At 33.4% G+C, this 19,447-nt stretch overlaps 1 protein-coding gene across 1 annotated transcript in view; it reads left to right on the plus strand.

Moving 5' to 3' along the window:
- The window catches only part of PHIP (pleckstrin homology domain interacting protein), a 75,347-nt gene extending 60,275 nt beyond the window's left edge, over positions 1 to 15,072 (plus strand). Inside the window, exons 27-36 of the mRNA XM_015821736.1 lie at positions 309 to 429; positions 1,566 to 1,691; positions 3,305 to 3,377; positions 5,430 to 5,480; positions 7,892 to 8,041; positions 8,302 to 8,454; positions 9,992 to 10,155; positions 11,197 to 11,462; positions 12,134 to 12,295; positions 12,867 to 15,072. Coding sequence (XP_015677222.1) covers positions 309 to 429; positions 1,566 to 1,691; positions 3,305 to 3,377; positions 5,430 to 5,480; positions 7,892 to 8,041; positions 8,302 to 8,454; positions 9,992 to 10,155; positions 11,197 to 11,462; positions 12,134 to 12,295; positions 12,867 to 13,510 — 1,910 coding nt within the window. The 3' untranslated portion in view covers positions 13,511 to 15,072. The remainder of the gene's footprint in view (positions 1 to 308; positions 430 to 1,565; positions 1,692 to 3,304; positions 3,378 to 5,429; positions 5,481 to 7,891; positions 8,042 to 8,301; positions 8,455 to 9,991; positions 10,156 to 11,196; positions 11,463 to 12,133; positions 12,296 to 12,866) is intronic.
- Positions 15,073 to 19,447: the final 4,375 nt, after the last annotated feature.

Here is a 19,447-nt window from a genome sequence, read left to right on the forward strand (position 1 = left end):
GAGCAAGTAACAGTTTTTCTTGTATTAGATAATTATAAAATCTAAATCTGGCTTCTATGTCTAATTTCTTATTTAAATCACTTGCTGAAGTAAAACAAGTTTTAGGACGCATTTCTAATATGGTGATCATTTTTTTGCAGAATAAAGACTTTAATGAAATATTAAAGAAAATTCAGATACTTGTACTAACCATGTTTAAACAAACTGTGTTTGTTTAATGCTCTTGTTGCTTTAACATACATACACAACATTTGTTTATTTATTTGTAAAAGCATTGTTTTTTGAAATCTAATAACATTTTATTGTAGATATTGCTTCTGCTTTTGTGGCACCTGTGGATTTCCAGGCTTATCCAATGTACTGCACTGTTGTTGCATACCCCACTGATCTCAGTACAATTAAGCAGAGATTGGAAAATAGATTTTACAGGTTTGTTCTAAAGTTCATTTTATTCAAACTTTGTGTATGCCACTTGCATTTCCTCATTATATACATTATATGAATTTAATGCATTAAAACATTAATGCATAGATTTATTACTATAATATTTTTACAATATCACTTTAGGGGCATTCTTGATCTTGTATTTAATGTTTTCCTATGTGATTTTGTTAGTATCCATTGATCTTAAAAGCAATGTTTTGAAACTGCTTAAAAGTTGAAATTAGGAAGAAGGCTATTTCAATGATAATGCTAAAGCTCTAGAATTTCATTCCTAGAGAAGTTTGTTGCATTTCCTCATTAATGACCAGGTGAAGACTATAATTTTTATATGTGCTTTTTACTTGGTTTCCTTCCCAAGTGCCCTAATAGGTGCATCAACTTATATTGCCAGTTTATTATCTTGAAACTGGTTTTTGTCTTAATCTTTAGTAACGAATATTTTACTAAATGGTAAACAATGTTTTTTTAAATTAAGTCTGTTGATAAAAAATAATTGATTAAATGAAAACATAGGCAGTGAAAGCTTTGTTCTGTAACTGTATTTAGCAACCTAATGTTATCTACCCAAGAGACCTGTAATAACAGTATTTTCAGAAAACTGTTTTATATCAACTTTTGAAGTGTTCCCTTTAAAGCACTTCATGAATTTTAACCAATAGTATTCAAGAACACTTGAAGCTATTTATATTTGCATATATATTTTCTTCTTCTGGCTACCGAGGAGAACATTTTTAGTGCTGGCACTTCAGATAGGAAATGTTCTTAGTTTGCCAGACATTAGCTTTATGGTCTTTCCAGTGCAAATTTTTCTTGCAATCTTTTTATTTTCAAATTGTATTTTATATTTTAGGGACTATGTAATGATTGCGTATGTCCCAGGGGGTAAAAACACTATGAAACAATATAACTCAAAAAAAAGAGCTACATTTTACTTGGATTTCCTAGTTTTTGTAATATATAAATAAATCTGTAGCTGTATTCTAGGTTTTTGGTAATTAAAGGGAAACAAAATAATTTATTAAACATTTGTATCATGGGTAACTAAAATTGTGTCTTAAAGTTACAATAATGTAAAAATTTCAAGTGTATAGTAATACTGTGGGTTTTTTTTAATTTCAAAGGCGACTTTCTACCCTTATGTGGGAAGTTAGGTATATAGAATATAATACACGGACATTCAATGAACCAGGAAGTCCTATTGTCAAGTCTGCCAAGTTTGTCACAGATCTCTTGCTGCACTTCATGAAGTAAGTTAAGAAAGTTCAGAGAACAAATTTTAATATAATTTAGCATTTTTAATTTGTGAGTGAGATGTATATTTTACGTATTTATAGTTTATAATATGTTTACAAAGGAAAGAATGCACTAACTATGCTGGTGAATACCTTGTGTGTATTAGCACTTGAAACAGTTGCAGACAGGTAAACTGAGATAATTCACACCAGGCCTTAATCAAAGGTTTCTCTGCTCCAGATTTGTCTCACAGTGAAATTTAGAGCCTCAAGAAATGTCCCTTTTCCTTCAATATTAGAGGAAAGGGATAGATACTCTTTATTCAGAAACTCCCATGACTCTTTAATATTCTTAGTAGAATCAAATAATTAGTTTTGTCCAGAATTAATAACCAAGACTACAAATTATTCCACTTGCATCATCACCACTGAATGGATACAGACTGAATTGGATCACATCTTTGGACTGAGAAATCTAGTATGAATTGCTATAATAGTATGTTTTGTCTACACGATGTTATAGGTTAGTGTTCTGTTACAAATTCTTCACTGAATTTCTTATGCTCAGCAGATTCAGAGTTTTGGTATAGCACAGGCCCTTAACTCATCAAGACACACAGAATCTACACTACTGTTCTTCCTGCTCTTAAAGCACAATTTTCTGAAACCATCACTGTATCCCAGATACATAATGATTATTACTCTTTGCACTCTTGTTTAATATACTATCCATCACATGGATGAATAGCACCAACTCAGGTGAAGGATGAAAATGCTGCCTAATGAAGCATTTCTTGAGCTGCTTGAATTAGTGAATGTCACACGTTTTCTACAACTGAATGGAATAAGTTCATCTTTTACTGCTGCACTGCAGCCATTGCAGTTGCTGTAACTGCCTCCCTTATTATCCCTTCTTCTGAAAGCCTCAAATCCTTCAGCTCACTGAGTTATGCATATTATGATCCATGTACTTTGGGATGTAAGGAATTATTAGATGCTAATGAATTAATTTCTGGGTTTTCATATGAATTAAAATACTTCTCTCACCATTCTTTCCTAAATCCAGGAATGAATGTATATGTTTCCATGAGACCTCTATCCCTATCCTTTTTCATAATCCCTTGTTAAAAGGGATTATGAAAAAGACCAGTTTATTTTTAGTATTTGTCAGAGACAAATATTGCTACTATTCACATTTGCTAAGTAAATACTGCTAAAGATTATTCCAAGTTACTCTAGCATTTTGGCAACATTATTAGAAGTGTCTTGCTACTGGAACCTTTCATGCTTGCCCTGTTTTTCTTTATTCAGCGTTACTTATTGTATCATATCTCTTGGAAGGACTGCTTTGTTCATTTATTTATAATAATTTTTAGTACCTACCTCTCAATTACACTTTTTTTTAAAAAAACATGACTTGATTTCTTTCCTTTGGCTGAATCTTTTGGTTATTATGTACAAACTCAACCAGTGCCCTTCTGCAGGTATATTAACCTCCTATTTAACAGTTATGTATCAGGTTTTTTAAATATATAGATTTTTTTTAATGCTGTAGTATACTGGAGTAGAAAAATATAAAGTAGCGGATGCAGATAAGTTCATTAATGTATAGTGTTTGTTTTGAACAGGGATCAGGCCTGTTATGATATAATCCCACTCTATAATGCCATGAAGAAAAAGGTCTTGTCTGATTCAGAAGAGGTAAGCTAATTTAACATGCAATACATTTTTAAATAAAGTGGTGATTTTGTTTCAATATTGTATAATCTATCCTGTTTTTCAGCCCAATAATGCAACGTAAAATTAATACTGGCAATAGAAATAAAATAGAAAACCTTAGACAACAACCTACACAACAGAATTTTAATGCAGTATAAAATCTATATTGGGAATACATCTTTAGATATGAATGCCAGTTATTTGTCCTTTATAAATACTTGTTAGTAATTTCATGTATGTCCAGTCCTTACGCCCATGTATGGCTGTGCCAAATCTGGGTACAGGTCAGTGGTGGGATTCAAATATGTGAACAACTGGTTCTCTGTGTGGATGCCGCTTCTGGAAGTCCATTCCAGGCCTGGGCAACAAAAAATTAGCTACTGGTTCTGCCAAAGTGGTGCGAACTGGCTGAATCCCACCACTGGTACAGGTAGTTTAGGGACTACGATTGAGACAGAAAATCACATGACCACAACTGTGCTAAGGATTTTACTTCAGCTTTCCTTTCTCTCCATTACCGTGCTGTATGGAATGCTCACTCCAGTGCTTGGACAATTAGCAAGAAGGGAATTAATGTTTGTATTTATATTAATCGAAGACGAAGCGATTATAAGGAGTAAGCAGGCCACAATGAGAAATACACATAGAAAGGAAACTGTCTGTCTAGCTCACCCCCACTCCACCCCCCCTTACTAGGCAAACAAAAGCCAAAGCTGTGACATGATTAAAATCTTACAAGCAGTAGCAGTGAGGTGGCTGGTTAAAGTTATAGAGCTGAGCTTGTTAACTTGCAGTTAGCACCTTTTAGAGAAGTGCTGGGGAGAAAAGCAGCTCAGGAATAGGTCACTTGTCTAAACAATTTCTACAAGGTGGGGAGAAAAGAAAAAAATGGGTCAGGCACAGGACATTGTGTATGAGCTGACTGCAGTGGTGAACATGTGACAGAAGTCGCAAAGGTTGTAAATGTGCATCTTAGTCCCAAAGTTATGCTTTTTGGAACCATTGCAACTTGTGTTGCTACATAAGCTGGTTGATAAGGTGTAATTTGGTAAAACCTGCATTACATCTCCAAGTATGTAAGCCTTAGGGGTTCTATCTGCAAACTCATTTTATTTATTTGTAAAAATCTCAAATGTTAAAATAATAGTTGATTTTATAATAGGTCATTGACATTGTCTATACATATTTTAAATAGTTTAAAAAAAAAAACAAACAGACGCTTTAAACTCAGAAATGGCTTTAATTTGTCATGTACTTTTTTAAAAATTGGCCCTGTAGAATCCCAGAGTTAATATTGAGATTGTTTATATATGATTATAATTGGAAGAAACCTTCTGAATGTTTATGATGCTGCAGTTTTCATAGTCATAGTATTATTTTCACATAGTCAGTCACTGCAGATGAATTACTGCTTTATGATTCTTTATGAAGGTATAACGAAAACTAGAGTAGTACCAAAGATTCGTGTTATTTTTATCCATAAACTAGTTTCCAGAATCCACATGCTGAAAGTTTAGTAAGGCATTCCCTTATTTTGTTTTGCTTTGCTTTTTTTGTTCTGCTTTTATTTATTTATTTTTCCCTTTTGGTTAAGCTTTGAAAAATGGATTGTATAATTTGTACTTTTGTAGTACTGACATCATATACACACAGAAGAGAGAAATGCTGAATCTAGTAGAACCAACTGTAGTAAAATGTGGTCTGTGCCCAGTGATAGACAAACAGAATTGTATTGTGCATTGATATTTTCTCTCCAAAAACATGTGACATCTATTTACCCACCATCACATGGATGGAAGGATGGATAGGAGGAGAGATGAGATTCTGTTGCATTTTTGTCATTGGACAAAAATAATTGGATTACAATCAATGGGTTGTGCAGTTGCCATGTATGTTTTACCACTCAATAAAAATGCAGAAGCACGTATTTCTTAGATACAAATTTAAGAAGGAACTATAAGGTTGTATCAAAGTGAAATATTTTTCAAAGCTGAGTATTTCTACATCATATAATGGATATTTTGTTGCCCAAAGGAAGAAGAGAAAGATGCTGACATGCCAGGAACTTCCACTAGAAAGAGGAAGGTAACTTTTGTTTTAAATCTGTATTTCTGATTTGATAATGTGCATTTATAACCTCTAAGCTGCCCAGAGTCACCTTGTAGGGGAGATGAGCAGCATAAAAATGTAATGAATAAAATAAAATTTTGACATGGTAGAACTCTGTTCACATAGCACAAATAATCCACCCATTCCATATCTCATTTAACTAGTTTTATGTACCAAGAGCACAGAAGATAATAGTATTAGAAGTAACCTCAGAAGTTAATCCTTGCTCAGTGTGACTTCCACAAAGGCATTTAAAAAGATGGCTATCCAGCTTCTGCCTAGTGAAACAGAGCTTGGGGACATAGAAGAGGCAACAAGATTCATGAATCCAGGGGAGGGTAGAAGTGTGAACTAGTATCAAGTGCCCAATAACCAGAGACCCAAAAGTAACTCTCTCTTAATTACACTAGCTATTGGTTGTGTAGGAGAGTTATTTTAATAGGCTTTCGAGATTCTATTATATTATCCTATTAGCATTTAAGATATTTTCAGAAATCCAAATGGTTCTTTTTTTCTGAGGTTGCTGCCCTTGCTTTTGATAATGCTTTTTGAAGGTGCCCAGGAAGGCAACCTATTCCACTGGTTGATAATTCTTACAGTCAAGTTATTTTTCTGATATCTAACCTGAATCAATTGCCTGTAGTATCAATCCATTAGTTCTGGTCCTGTCCTCTGGGGCAACAGAAAATAATATGCATCTTTCTGTCTTCTCTAGACTAAACATTATTCAGTTCCTTTAATCATCCTTCCTAGGATTTGGTTTCTAGTTTCTTCATAAACTTGCTCAGGTGTACTGATGTCTTTTTTCTGCAGAACTTGACATAATTATCTTAAGAGGGACATAACTAAGGAATGGGACAGTGGGGCAGTTTGTAATATGGACCCTGTGCTTCTTTAATACAACCCAAAATAGCTTTTTCCATAGCAAAACTTTTGGCTCATACTTTTGGTTCATGTTCAACTACCATGTACTACTGTCTATCCTTTTGTAGCGTTACCCCCTCAGAGGCCGCCAAAGCCAAGGCCCTCACAGCCCTGCTCCCCTCCGTCGCGCTCTGCAGCTACCCTCTCAAGGTGTTAATAAAGTGTCTTTTGCACAAATAACAGTAATCAAAGTTCGGATGGCCACTGGTCTCCAAAGCAATAGTGACCAGCCTCTCCTTCTCTTCTGTCATCGTTCGCAGTCTCAGGTCTTGTTGATGTCAAAACCCCTCCCCCCTTTCATTTATTGTTAAAAACTGAATTTAGCAAACCCAGCAACTTTCTCTCTCCTCACTCTTTCTCTTGCCTCCGCTGAGGATATCACCCCCCACCCCAAGAAAGAAGCAATAAAATTTTCACTCTCTCTCACTCTCTCCTTCCCTCTCCTTCTGAGAAAGGGATCAGCTAAAACCTCAAATCCCTCTTTGGCTTCACCTGGTCTCTGCCTGACAACAGCAACTGCAACCACCCACACCCCCTTTCTTTCCTCCCTTTTCTTTCCTTCCCGGCGCCCAAAACCGGCAGAACGTTGTCCAAGCTTCCCTCTCCTCAGGCAGGCTCACACAAAGCCTTTCAGCCAGCCCCGCTATACTTTATTTCTGCCTTTGATTTCTTTTCTCCCCAAATGCAAGAGCATTCTTCCTATTTTAGCCTAGTATTCAGGCTGTTTTTTTTTTATGTTCTCTTTCTATTGTAGGGTATTAATTTGGTCCTCCCAGTGTTGTGTCATCTGTGGATTTAATAATCATCCCCGGATGCTGTCATCTAATCCTTTGATAAAATGTTTAAAAGCATAATTCTTAAAACAGTTTGCCAGAGTCACTTTTCAGAATAAGATGGGTCATATAAATTTAATAAATATATTCTACCCTATGCCCATATCTGATATGGAGCTACTTAAAAGTACTTTGTAGTCATGACCAAGCTGTCTCAGTCAATGCTACGAAGGAGGTTCTGAGACCGTCTCGTTAAAGAAAAATTATGTGCTAAATCAGTACCATAATTTTCACACACTCGATGTCTGAAACTCAAAGACATATTTTTATGGTATCCCCACAGAATTTGTGTCATTCAGAAGGAACAGTTAATTGTCTAATAAATAGTTCACATCACATGGAGAGGGTTAGTAAAACTATAAATAAGGCTGAATTAATTTTAGGCTAAATCAAATCTCTTCTGATTTAATTGGTTGAGTCAGTTCAGATTTTGAGTCTGCATGACATGCCTTCCTATTCCCCATCTGTGCATCTATGTCTTTTCATATCTCATATTTGTGTATTTAATAATTATAAAACTAATTGTTACATGATAACTTGGTAATTATAAGTTGGAATCTCAGCAAGGCAAGATGTAATAAAAGATGGTAACAAAAACATAATAAAAGCTGTTTGAAATTCCCATTACAGGATCATCAGCCAAAAAGAAGGCTGCGTAACAGAGCTCAGTCATATGATATTCAGGCATGGAAGAGACAGTGTCAGGAATTGTTAAATCTGATTTTTCAGTGTGAAGATTCTGAACCTTTTCGCCAACCAGTGGATCTTATTGAGTATCCAGTAAGTATTGAAAAAAGCTAGCATTATACTGAAATATTTGTCTTAAAAAAATTGAAGTAAAAAAGAATGGCTATCCTACTTTTAAAGTAATTAACAAATATTTAAAAATTAGGTATTTACATGTGGATTTTGCTCTTGGACTTGCATGGTTTGGTTAAAGATTTATAATTTTTACAAAGCTTTTACAATAACAGTACTGTTGTACTATTCTTATAGTCTTATTGTTGATACTGATTATTGACATTTGTGCTTTTTAAAAGGATTACAGAGACATTATTGATACACCAATGGATTTTGCAACAGTGCGAGAAACGTTGGAAGCAGGAAATTATGAATCGCCAATGGAGCTGTGTAAAGATGTCAGACTGATCTTCAGCAATTCCAAAGTTTATACACCATGCAAAAGATCAAGAGTATGGTTTCACATTTTACATCTAAAATGTTTTAATATTGCACCATGGGATGTGTTTACTCCTCTGAACGTTAATTATATTGGTTATATTTGATATGGCTAATAGAAGTATAGAGAGGTTCTACAATCCATTTTGGATTTGACTTGATAAATGGTTCTAGAGCAAGATTTGGAAAAATAAAACTTCCTTTCATAATAATTTAGCACAGGGAAAATATTGCAAAAAGGTAAAGGCAAGGGATGAAGCATACCAAATCTCATAGAAAATAATGCAGAGCATTACCATCAACTAACTTAAAAATCTGTCTCTCTTTAAATCTCTGATATTTCGTTTTGCAAAGATTTGGATGACACGTGCAATGATACTAAAGATTGTGGAGGTAAAATTTTACACAGATAAAATGGGGAAATTGTAGAGTTGGGTTTTTTGGAGATTGAGTCAGAAGCTGAATTATCATCAGTCTTTTCATTAACTATTGATGAACATAGTACTATGAAAAACTGCCAGAGTTTTACTTTCAGAAGAAGCATGGGTAGTCCCTTACCAAATGTGAAAAGCGTAGAGACCATATTAATAGAAGGAGAGGAAGCATTTTTACTTTTTTCTTGATGGTGTGAATTTATGATTGTTTAGAGATGAATAATGGGCAAACAGAAGAGATTTAAAAATAGATAGTTAACTTCCTTCCCTTCATTTTCTAATGTGGGCAAGAGTTTTTGTTTTATTAGCTTAATTTTTAGCACACTCCAGAAAGTGTTTAAGTCAAAATATTGAAGTATGCAGAAATGTTTCACATTGAAATGTTAAGGCCCTGAAATGCTCTGTTTTGATCTTAGGTGACGGTTAAATCTGTCAAAAATTTATCCAAAGTCGAACGAGTTACTGCAACTGTAAAATAGGTCAGAATGGTCATTCTTGGCTTCTTCTGGCACTGTCAGAATGAAGTTTGAACACTTTCTTGGAGTTTTAGTAGGACAGTTAAGGGTGAGACTGTTTTGACCTTGAAACATATTGCAATTATTAATGTCTACCTGAATCATTTTACATTAAATGTTTTATACAAAATTATTCTATATACTGGAATACTGTAGATTTTTTCATTTATTTTAGTGTGCTAGTATTTAATGTGGCACTGACAAATATAAACAGTTAAATTAGAAAATAGGGCAAGGCTTAGTGTGTGTGTGTTTTATTTATGAAATTTCTAGCCCACATTTTTCAGCACTGAAAACATTCTGACAGCATATATTGTATTGAAATGTAATGATGTTTGTAGGGGTCTCTTGAGGATGTCACGTGATATTAATAACATCAGCCTCTTTTGCTATGTTCATGGAAGTTTGGGGCAGGAAGTAACAAGAATCTCTTGAACTCTGGAGAATTTTCCAGGGATAAATATACCCATTTGGTCTGTGTGTGTGTGTGTGTGTGTGCGCGCACACTCATCAATTATAAATAAATTTTGTAGGCAGTAATTAACATTTTATGCATCCATTCAAGATTTATATCATCATTACTTGTTTAATTTTTAAAATAGATTTATAGTATGAGCCTACGCCTGTCTGCTTTCTTTGAGGAGCACATTACTTCAATTTTATCAGACTACAAATCTGCCTTACGCTTTCATAAAAGAAGCACAATTCAAAAGAAAAGGAGTAAAAGAAGTAGAAGCAGTTCTCTTTCAAGTAGTGCTGCATCAAGGTATGATAACAGTTCTTTCAATTGTATTTGAGTTGTATCAGTATTTTAATACTACTTTCTATAAGCCTTATATATTGTGTAAAAAGTGTGATGCCAATTTACTTCCTTGAGTAGATTCAGGTCTAGCTCCCTTTCTATTTATTTAGGCACCACTATAATAGTAGAGATTTTTGAGGGGCAATTATTATGTATTTATTTTTTATTCTGTCTTTATTATTTTTATTAATAACTTATAAAAAATAATATAAAGACAGTGAACACACCTAATATTCTTTCTTCCTCCTGTTTTCCCCACAACAACCCTGTGAGGTGAGTTGGGCTGAGAGAGAATGATTGGATCAAAGTCAACCAGTCGGCTTTCATGCCTAAGGTGGGACTAGAACTCACAGTTTCTTGGTTTCTAGCCTGATGCCTTAATTACTAGACTTTCATGTCATAACTAGCATTTCTGACCATTGACTAGGCAAAAGCTCAAAATACAGAACACTATCGTAAATATATTTTAAGATATTTGAGTGGTAAGAGTTCAGTGAGAAGATGGAATTATTCTGAAATTGTCCCAAGTGATAAAAAATATGTTCAATCTCAGCATAAAGGCCTTATGATGGAATAAAAGGCCTTATGATGGAAAGTTTAACATTTTAAGTTGTGAATTATATTCCAGGATGGAGCATTCTAGAGATGGAACGACAGTGGAGATGATTCTTTTTAATTAGCTATCTTCCAATATCTTCCAACTATCCAGTTAGGATAGGGTTTGGGGGGGGCAAGGGGGGAGCGACAAACTTAACTCTAAGCCGGATATTGTGTACTTCTTTATTTGCTTAGGATTTGAGCTTTTTGGATATTTGAGAGCATTTTGAATTCTAGGGAAACCAAAAGGAGAGAGGAAAGTAGACCACATCTGAATTAAATCTCCACTGGAATTACTCATGGATTAAATTGGTTGATGACCAAAGCATATTATTACTATTAATAAATATTGTTTTTATTTTACTCTATAAAATAGCATCAGTTATTGGACTTGTCATCTATTTTTAGTCCGGATAGGAAACGAAGATTAATAAAACCGCAGCTGAAAGCTGACCTCGCCACTACACCTTCTTCTTCTGCGCCTGCACGTCCAACTTTATTGAGAAACATAGCAGCTCAGATGAATGGGAAAGTTGTTGACTCTGCGAGTTTGGTTCGAACAAGAAGTACTAGGGCAATAACCGAAACAACTACCAATGAACAACCTTCTACTTCTTCAGGTGGAAAGCCTGTAACTTTGAAGCCTAATAGTGCCGCTACATCAGGGAAAACAGGTGAACTAATTGATAAAATAATTTTAATTCTAAATTTGCCTTACCATGATTTCCATTATAGAATCAGAATCTGTAGTGTAGGGTCGTATTCATGATGTTCAGTTACAAGGGAGTTTTGCTTGGAAATGGTAACTTTCTTAGAGGAGCTTATCAAGAACTTTTTAAATAGTTTTGGTTGGGACATTTGTTTGTCTACATTAGACCTATTGTTGCTGTTGTTACTAATTATTTCTTAATGGGCACCCTCACTGCATATTCATTGTTAGTTTTTTAAAGGGGGTATTTTCCTGAGCTTGTACCTTTGGATTAAGGGGGCAGTAACACTCTGCCTCTGCCTCCGTAATATTTCCTGAACTCGAATAATTTCCTGAATCTGCACAGTTACTGTGTTAGCTCAGGACAGATACAGCAAGAATGCTAGATCTGAAGCACCTTTGCTCATTTTGGATCCAAATACTACATTCTATAACAATACAAAAAGATAATAAAAGAGTAATTGTGTAAAGAGTAAAGCTTTAGTAAAACTTACGAAAAGAGGACGAGCAAGTAAAATAGCATCTTGCTTCGCATGCACTTTATATATATATTCCATATTGAAAACATTAATTTTATTAGTGAGCAGATACGCATTAGATTCTAATAAAAACTTACCCTCTTTTTTTGTCTAACAGTACTAGAAAATTCTACCAAACATTCCAAGAACCAGAATGTTTTACCAGTCCCTAATCAAGCCAATTATATCCATAACACTAGGAATAATACTGCAAGAGAAAATTTAGAAAAAGATAAACAAATTAAACGTAAACCAAAATCAGCTATGGTCAATCCACAGGGTAAGTTTGTTTGAATTGTATTGGTTTGTTTATTGTTTATTTGTAAGATCAATAACATCTGTTAAAAATATAGTAACAAAATGCAGCAAGAACCTGACCAGAAAAGCGAACTCTACAAAATCATGCTTTCCTCTCCCAAGCCTTTGCTATGATCAGTGATATCAAAGGGCCACCAAGACATCCAGGGTCACACTGCCATTTGTGTCCTGATGCAATTCCTCTTCAGAGAACCAGATATCTGCCTCTACCTCATTGAATATCCTCCCTCTTTTCTTTTCTGTGAGATACAGGTCTTTCTCACAATTCTCACATCCCTCAAGGGGGCTGCATTTGCTATAATTAGTCTGTGGCATATGATGTTGGAAAATAGATCACATTAGTAAAAAGTAATGAATGCATTTGATAATACGTATGCTGTGAAACTGAGACTGCCTACATTTGGAGTTCAGCAGGTTGATCGCTCCAATTCAGCATTTTAACCTGTAAATTTAATTTAAGGTTTTGAAAGTTGTCTGTGCAGTTAAAATGGCTGCTATGAGTTACTTACACAATTGCTTTGTTGTTATATCAGATTGCAAGAATAATGCAATGGCTTTGGCCTTGGGAAGCATCCAAGTAAATGGACATGGGGAGCAATCTTCAAAACCTGTATTTAAGAGGGGTCCTGGACGGAAACCCAAGATTGAGACCAACAATACGTGTGAAGTGGTGCACAAGAAAAGAGGGAGAAAACCAAAAACTCTGTTACTTGCTGAACAGAAACATTCAGAGGAGCACAGAAACCAGACTACGAAAGATTTGATAATGGAAGAAGCCTCTGTTTCTACTGCATGCAATTCTGTCTCTGAAAACAATGTGAAGGAAGACTTGTTACAAAGAAAAGGGCGTGGTGGGAGAAAACCTAAAAGAAAACTACAGGAAGATCAGCCAGAATTTGAACTTACTTTTTCTCCTGATCCTAAGATTCAGACAAGAAGCAGGAGGAAAAAGACAGATGAGCCTATTGAAGAAGAGACTGAGGAATGTAAAGATTCTGAACCTCATATGAGAACTAGAAACCAAGGTAGGAGGACAGCCTTTTACAATGAAGATGATTCAGAAGAAGAACAAAGACAACTGTTGTTTGAGGACACTTCTTTGACTTTTGGAACATCTAGCAGAGGCAGAGTCCGAAAGTTGACTGAAAAAGCAAAGGCTAATCTGATTGGTTGGTAATTTTGGCATTTAAAAATGCTAATAAATAGGTACAGTTAAGAAATTCCTAGACCTAAGGGTATCTGCTTTCTGCTGCTATTTACAGATGAGAATATGTTCTAATATGATAAAATATAGCAAAAATAAACTGAAAATTTCTTGAAAGAAGTATGTATTTTAAACAACTGCTATTTATTGTTCTCCGAATAGGTTATGCATTTCAATTCAGTATGTTCAGTTGGTATAAATACAATTCTTGATTTCCAGAAATGTTACTGTAATTTTGAGCAGTACATAAACCTCTATTTGAAAAGTAGAATTTTTACTGTAAAGATTGAGAACAGAACTCCTATTTTTGAATGAGCAAGGTACAGTACATTTGTATAGATTGTAGAGAAACTGTATTTGCAAAATGATAAGAGTATGGCACTAAATGCCATAGAGAACAAAATTACCAAATTTGCTAATTAGGTACTACTTATTCAATAGTGATTGGGCACAGTTTTATACAAACACAGGGCAGATCATTTTATCTAAGTTCTGCCAGAGAGAGAGAGAGATCACATATATAGATATATAGATAAATATATATATATATATATATCCACATTGGAAAAAGTTTGACTAATACGTCTAATTTTTCAGACCTTCATTCTTGTACCAATCATATATCTCTGTTTATTGTGCCAAAGACTGAGAAACAGAATAGAAAAAAAAAACTTTTAGTATGAGTGCAACATGATATTTTCAATTATATTTATCACTCCTTGTTCAAAGTATACATTATTCTGGAATATTACCTCTACTGGTATGCACTGGTAGACTCTTTTGACAGATATTGAAACAAAATATAATTTGATTAAAGGGTTCAGTTGAGCTGCAGGAAAAGTGTGAGACTCTGATGTTTATGTTATGATCAGATCGATTGCTTCTATGAATTGTGTTAAACTGACAAATTATTTTCAAAAGAAGTTGATGTGTATGTATATATTGAGTATATACACGAGCACATAAAATTAAATTACCCAGGTATAATTTTCTTTCAGGATTTTTTAGATTGCTCTAGAATATTAAAAAATTTAAATGTCAGACTTTAAGGGGAAGATTGGTTGTTTTTCATTATTAAAGATAAAAAGGCCAAATCACTTTTTATGCAATCATATTTTATACAGTGTTCTCATTGCACATTGTTTTTCTGCACTTTTTACAGTATACTTAAACCAAGCTGACATGAGTCAATATATCCATCTTAAAGGAAAATCCCACTTTATGATTGTGCCTTGTATTCTATTATTTTGTGCATCTTTTGTAATCTTAAGTTGTCTATTGTAAATGATGACTGTATGACTTAGGGGAATGTATTGCTGTATGTACTGCTACGGAAAAAACAGTTATTTATTTGTTTATGGTACATTTACTTATTTTATCCCTTTTAAAACCTTAATACAATTTTTATTGTTTAAAATCATAGTCCATTTAAAAATAACAGAGTAAAACAGTTGTATGGTACAAAAATGTAACCACACTTTTACTTTAACATTCTTGCAGGAAATGGGAGATGTGCAAAAGATGGCAATTTAATTTTGTTTGGTTTTATTTGGAAATACATTATCTAAAAATGCAGCTGTACAGCAGTGTGTTGCCTGTTCCAAAGATGCTTGGTATGATCAATTTTGACAGTACAGTTTGAAGAGTAAGGATCTGAATCTAGGCTTCTATGTTTTCACCGAATTCAGTGTTTTCATTCCTCCAAATAGATTATTGGCACTACCAAAGATTGTGGTATTGATCAGCTACTTGATCTTACACACAGTTGAAGAATTGTAGGTAGTTTTAGTCACCACAGCCAAATCTGTGCAAAGGAAATTTCAATTGAATAGAGTTCAGCACAGATGCAGGAAAGTTCATTGCTTGGATTGCAAATATATCTAATATTCATTCTGAACCTCAGCCAATTATGTGGCAACCCAATTTTAAAATATATATTTGGTTTAACCACAGAAACCTAGAAGCATATTTTTTTCTACATTCTTTTAAGCTAACCATATTTATAAGAATTAGAAATATGCATCATGTAAGAACTTGTTTCCCTAACTTAAAAAGTAATGTCATTATCATATGGCATTTTTAAAAAGTTCCATAGCACTTCATATTTCCACATTGTGATGTTTTGGGGACTCTTCATATTATACTGGCACAGGTCTCTTTGTATATTTATTTTCTTTAATATTTTAAAGAATCGCACATGCATATTTTAATACTGATTTTTAAGGGGAATGGACTTTTCTACTACGTTTTTTAAAAAACAAAACAAAATGTGTATTCTTGGTAACATTTGGAGGCATTAACCATGAAAGCATGACAAGTTGTGTACAAAGACAATTCATTTTACAGCTTACAATGAAAACATTGATTTAAATTATCCATTTTAGATTTAGAAATTTAAATTATCTGATTTTCTGATATTATCCATAATGGCGTATAATAGAAAGTTCAAACCAAATAGGAACTTATTGTTGTAGTCTTACTGCATTTATCATTTCCCACTTGGCATGTTTATGTATGTTGGTATAATTTTGGGAGAAAGAATAATATACATGACCATTACAGGACCTGAAAAGTAATTTTTTTACAAATGACAAAAATTGAAAGTCTTATTTGTAACACTTTCCTTTTTCCTGAAGAATTTATTGTAGTACTAAGAGGCCCTACTGTCCTTATCTTTTTTCTAATATTATTTGGGAATTTTCTTCAAAAAATAGTATCTATAACACTGTAGCTATGCTACTTTCTCTTTTAAATAAGATTAAGCGTGACTTGACTTCAATTTCTTTAATTGATTTGGTTTGATTGATTTACAAGATTCTTGCTGTACCAACAAAAATGATTTTCATTTAGCACATAGATAAGCAATAATTCATGGTTCGGTAATTTGTGATGATCTATAATAAAATGTGTTATAGATTATATTATGCTATCTTTAGGAAAATATATTTCTTGGCATATTTGCATAAAATATTTATGTACATATCACCTCTTGGTACTTATGGATACTATACAAATTATTATCTTACAAACTTGGCAGTAATAAAAGCAAATGTTTAATATAACCTAAAAAAGGATTCTGATACAGCATGGACCATTAGTTTCAAAATGCTAGCTACTTCATTATTTCATTGTTAGCTATGGTTAATATGCTGTGGTCTGATAGAAAGGTATTCCACATTCATTGCAAAATAGGTTTTTAACTTTAAAAATTGAAAAATTCCAAATTTAATAATAAAACTAGCAGGCTTGAGTTTTGTTTCCCGCAGTTATAATAACAACCAGCCTAATAGTGGATATTGAACAATGATCATTTTTGTTAGTGAGAAGTAATGAAGCGTAGAAAGAATTGTCTTCCTATATTGAATTGATTGTTCTAAGGTACATTTGCACCTAAGAGCAATCGATACTACAATTTGTACCATATTATCAATTTTATCAGTGAATATTACTTTATCTTTGTCAAACATTCTACAAGTCATGCTACATGTATTACATATCAGTTTTTAAATGGGCGTGTATATGTGTGCACACAAACAGATCTGTCATATGCTATAATACAAATGTTCTTGAAGTACCAATTTAGGATTTCAGTTACACAAGCTTTAATAATCTTAAATAACTTTACAAAGGACCCATCGGAGGGTCCTGAGTTTTGCTTTCTCTAAAGAGAGTTGGTCCCAGGGAGCTGAAGATTGTCCCCTCTGCTCTGACATAAACCCTCTTCCCCTTGATTTACTATATCTAATGAAGGTTTAGGGCACAATTCAGTCCACTTTGCATTTCTAGTTTGCGTCAAGAGGCATACAGAGGAGTATGCTTTGACCTATCCCCGCCATCTGCAAAACCCCCACAGGTGAACAGTTCAGTTGTGGGAATGCTGCATAGATGTAACAGGAACCGACTGGATCGGGCTTTTATTCTACGTTTTCATGTATCTGTTAATCTTGCACTTCATATAATTGGACCTAAGGATTCATCTGATAAAAGGGCTGCTCAGTTTCTACTGTAAATAATGTACAAATGTTTATATTTTAAAAATATGTACATTTCATATATGATGGCTAAGTCTGAATATCATTTCTAATATAAATCACTGGTCTTGCATTTTTAAGGTGTTATCTTTACACAATTTGTAGTTACAATTGGCTATAGAAAAACATCTTTCATGTTTTTGTTTTCAGTTGTTCAGAGCTCTTTGAAGAGAGAACTTTAATTTCAGAAAGGTTGAAAGATAAAATCTAACTTTATCGTAAACTCTGAAAGTGCTTATGTGGTTTATTAGTGGTTTTTGTTGTGCAAGGGCAACTAAGGTATTGAATTTGTCTGTTATGTAAGTTTCATAACAGTTCCCACTAGCAGAAGAGTCTACATTTCTGTAGGGATATGATGGGATTCAACTCAATATAGATTTTTAAAAATATAAAAGAGATAGGGTGGAGTGAAGACACTAATGGCATTATTTGTGGAATTACAAAAACCAAGCCCCAAATCTCTTTCTAAAAATGTATAATTTTAGGAATTATTTCTGTTAAACAAAAATAAATTAACCAATGACTTATTTTGCATAGATAGGAGATACTGAGTTTTAAAAAATACCTTTTTAAAATGCAGTTAAACACATCAAGAAACTGCTGTGATAGAAAATGAATTGTTGACAAAATGCTCTAGAAATTACTTATGAAATATTTGCACAGAATTTGTACACTTGCACAGATGGCATTTAACATGTACGTATCAGACATACACCTAAAGAAACAAGTTGTCACATTATTTGTTACATTTTTGGACCATCACTGCAAAAATCTGAAAAATAAGTTAAATCTGAATAATCAGTTCACATGACTTTTATTTTTAAATAAAACTTTCATCACTTAAAATGTGAAATATATAAAGTAGTACAATATAAGGAAGTTGTCTTGGAACATTTAGTTTTAAAACTGACACATTTAAAGCTATACTTGTTTTGTACAATATGTAAATCCCAGATACGTTTTATAATACCTTTAGGTTTTTTCAAAGTTAATTTCCCCTAGAAATTTCCTTAATTATACTATAAAGTGCAGTCTCTCACCTGGATGAACAGTGCCCTTTCTTTTTGTATATATATTGATTGAAACTTTTATTGTTATGTGAAACACTTATGTTGGTTTTGATGAATAATACTTGGAATCCTTTTATACAAACTAGAATGTAAGTGTAAGAATTACTGTCACTGCAATGTAGTAACAAACCTATTTTTAAATAAATAGAAAACTCGTTTTTCTAAGTTGTGCTGATTTCTGTCATTAATGAAGTTCTTGCAGGAGGAACAGTCAAGATTTCTTTCAAAAACAGTTGTATAGATAATGGAAGAATCAATTTTTAAAAAATCCCCTTCATGCTACTTCATCTCTATTTTAATGGAATGGGGCAACATATTAATTTCATTGCTAAATAATTTAGCTGTAGCTAATTAGAAATAGAAAACTTCAAATACATTTGTTCCCGTAGGTTTGCAGAATTTTGTTAAGTTGAATTTAGTACCAAAGGGGGAAAAAACAAATGGAAAATTCCACCCAAGCAAAAGGGAAGAAAAAATTATATTGTTACCAAGAAAACAACTTGACAACAATATAAATTGTTTGCTATTATAATAATCTTTTTATTTTCTCCTGTGATTAGTTTGAAAGATTCAGGATTTCTCATAATTGCAATTCAGTGTAACTTCTGAAAACTTATTTTATTTTAGATTTTTGTTTTGTTTTGTGTGGCATTTATTCTACGACGCTATCATCCTAGCATCCTAGGACGGATATTAAAGATTGACGTTATTAATCCAAGAGCCAATATACTTTCAGGAAATTTCAACTTGGCTGCCAGGTGAGTGTCGAAAGTATTGGTTGTGGAATATGAAATAGGTTTTTCCTATTA

Source organism: Protobothrops mucrosquamatus, unplaced genomic scaffold, assembly GCF_001527695.2.
Source record: "Protobothrops mucrosquamatus isolate PMUCROS unplaced genomic scaffold, P.Mucros_1.0 scaffold1394, whole genome shotgun sequence".
In the NCBI taxonomy this organism is placed as follows: Eukaryota; Metazoa; Chordata; class Lepidosauria; order Squamata; family Viperidae; genus Protobothrops; species Protobothrops mucrosquamatus.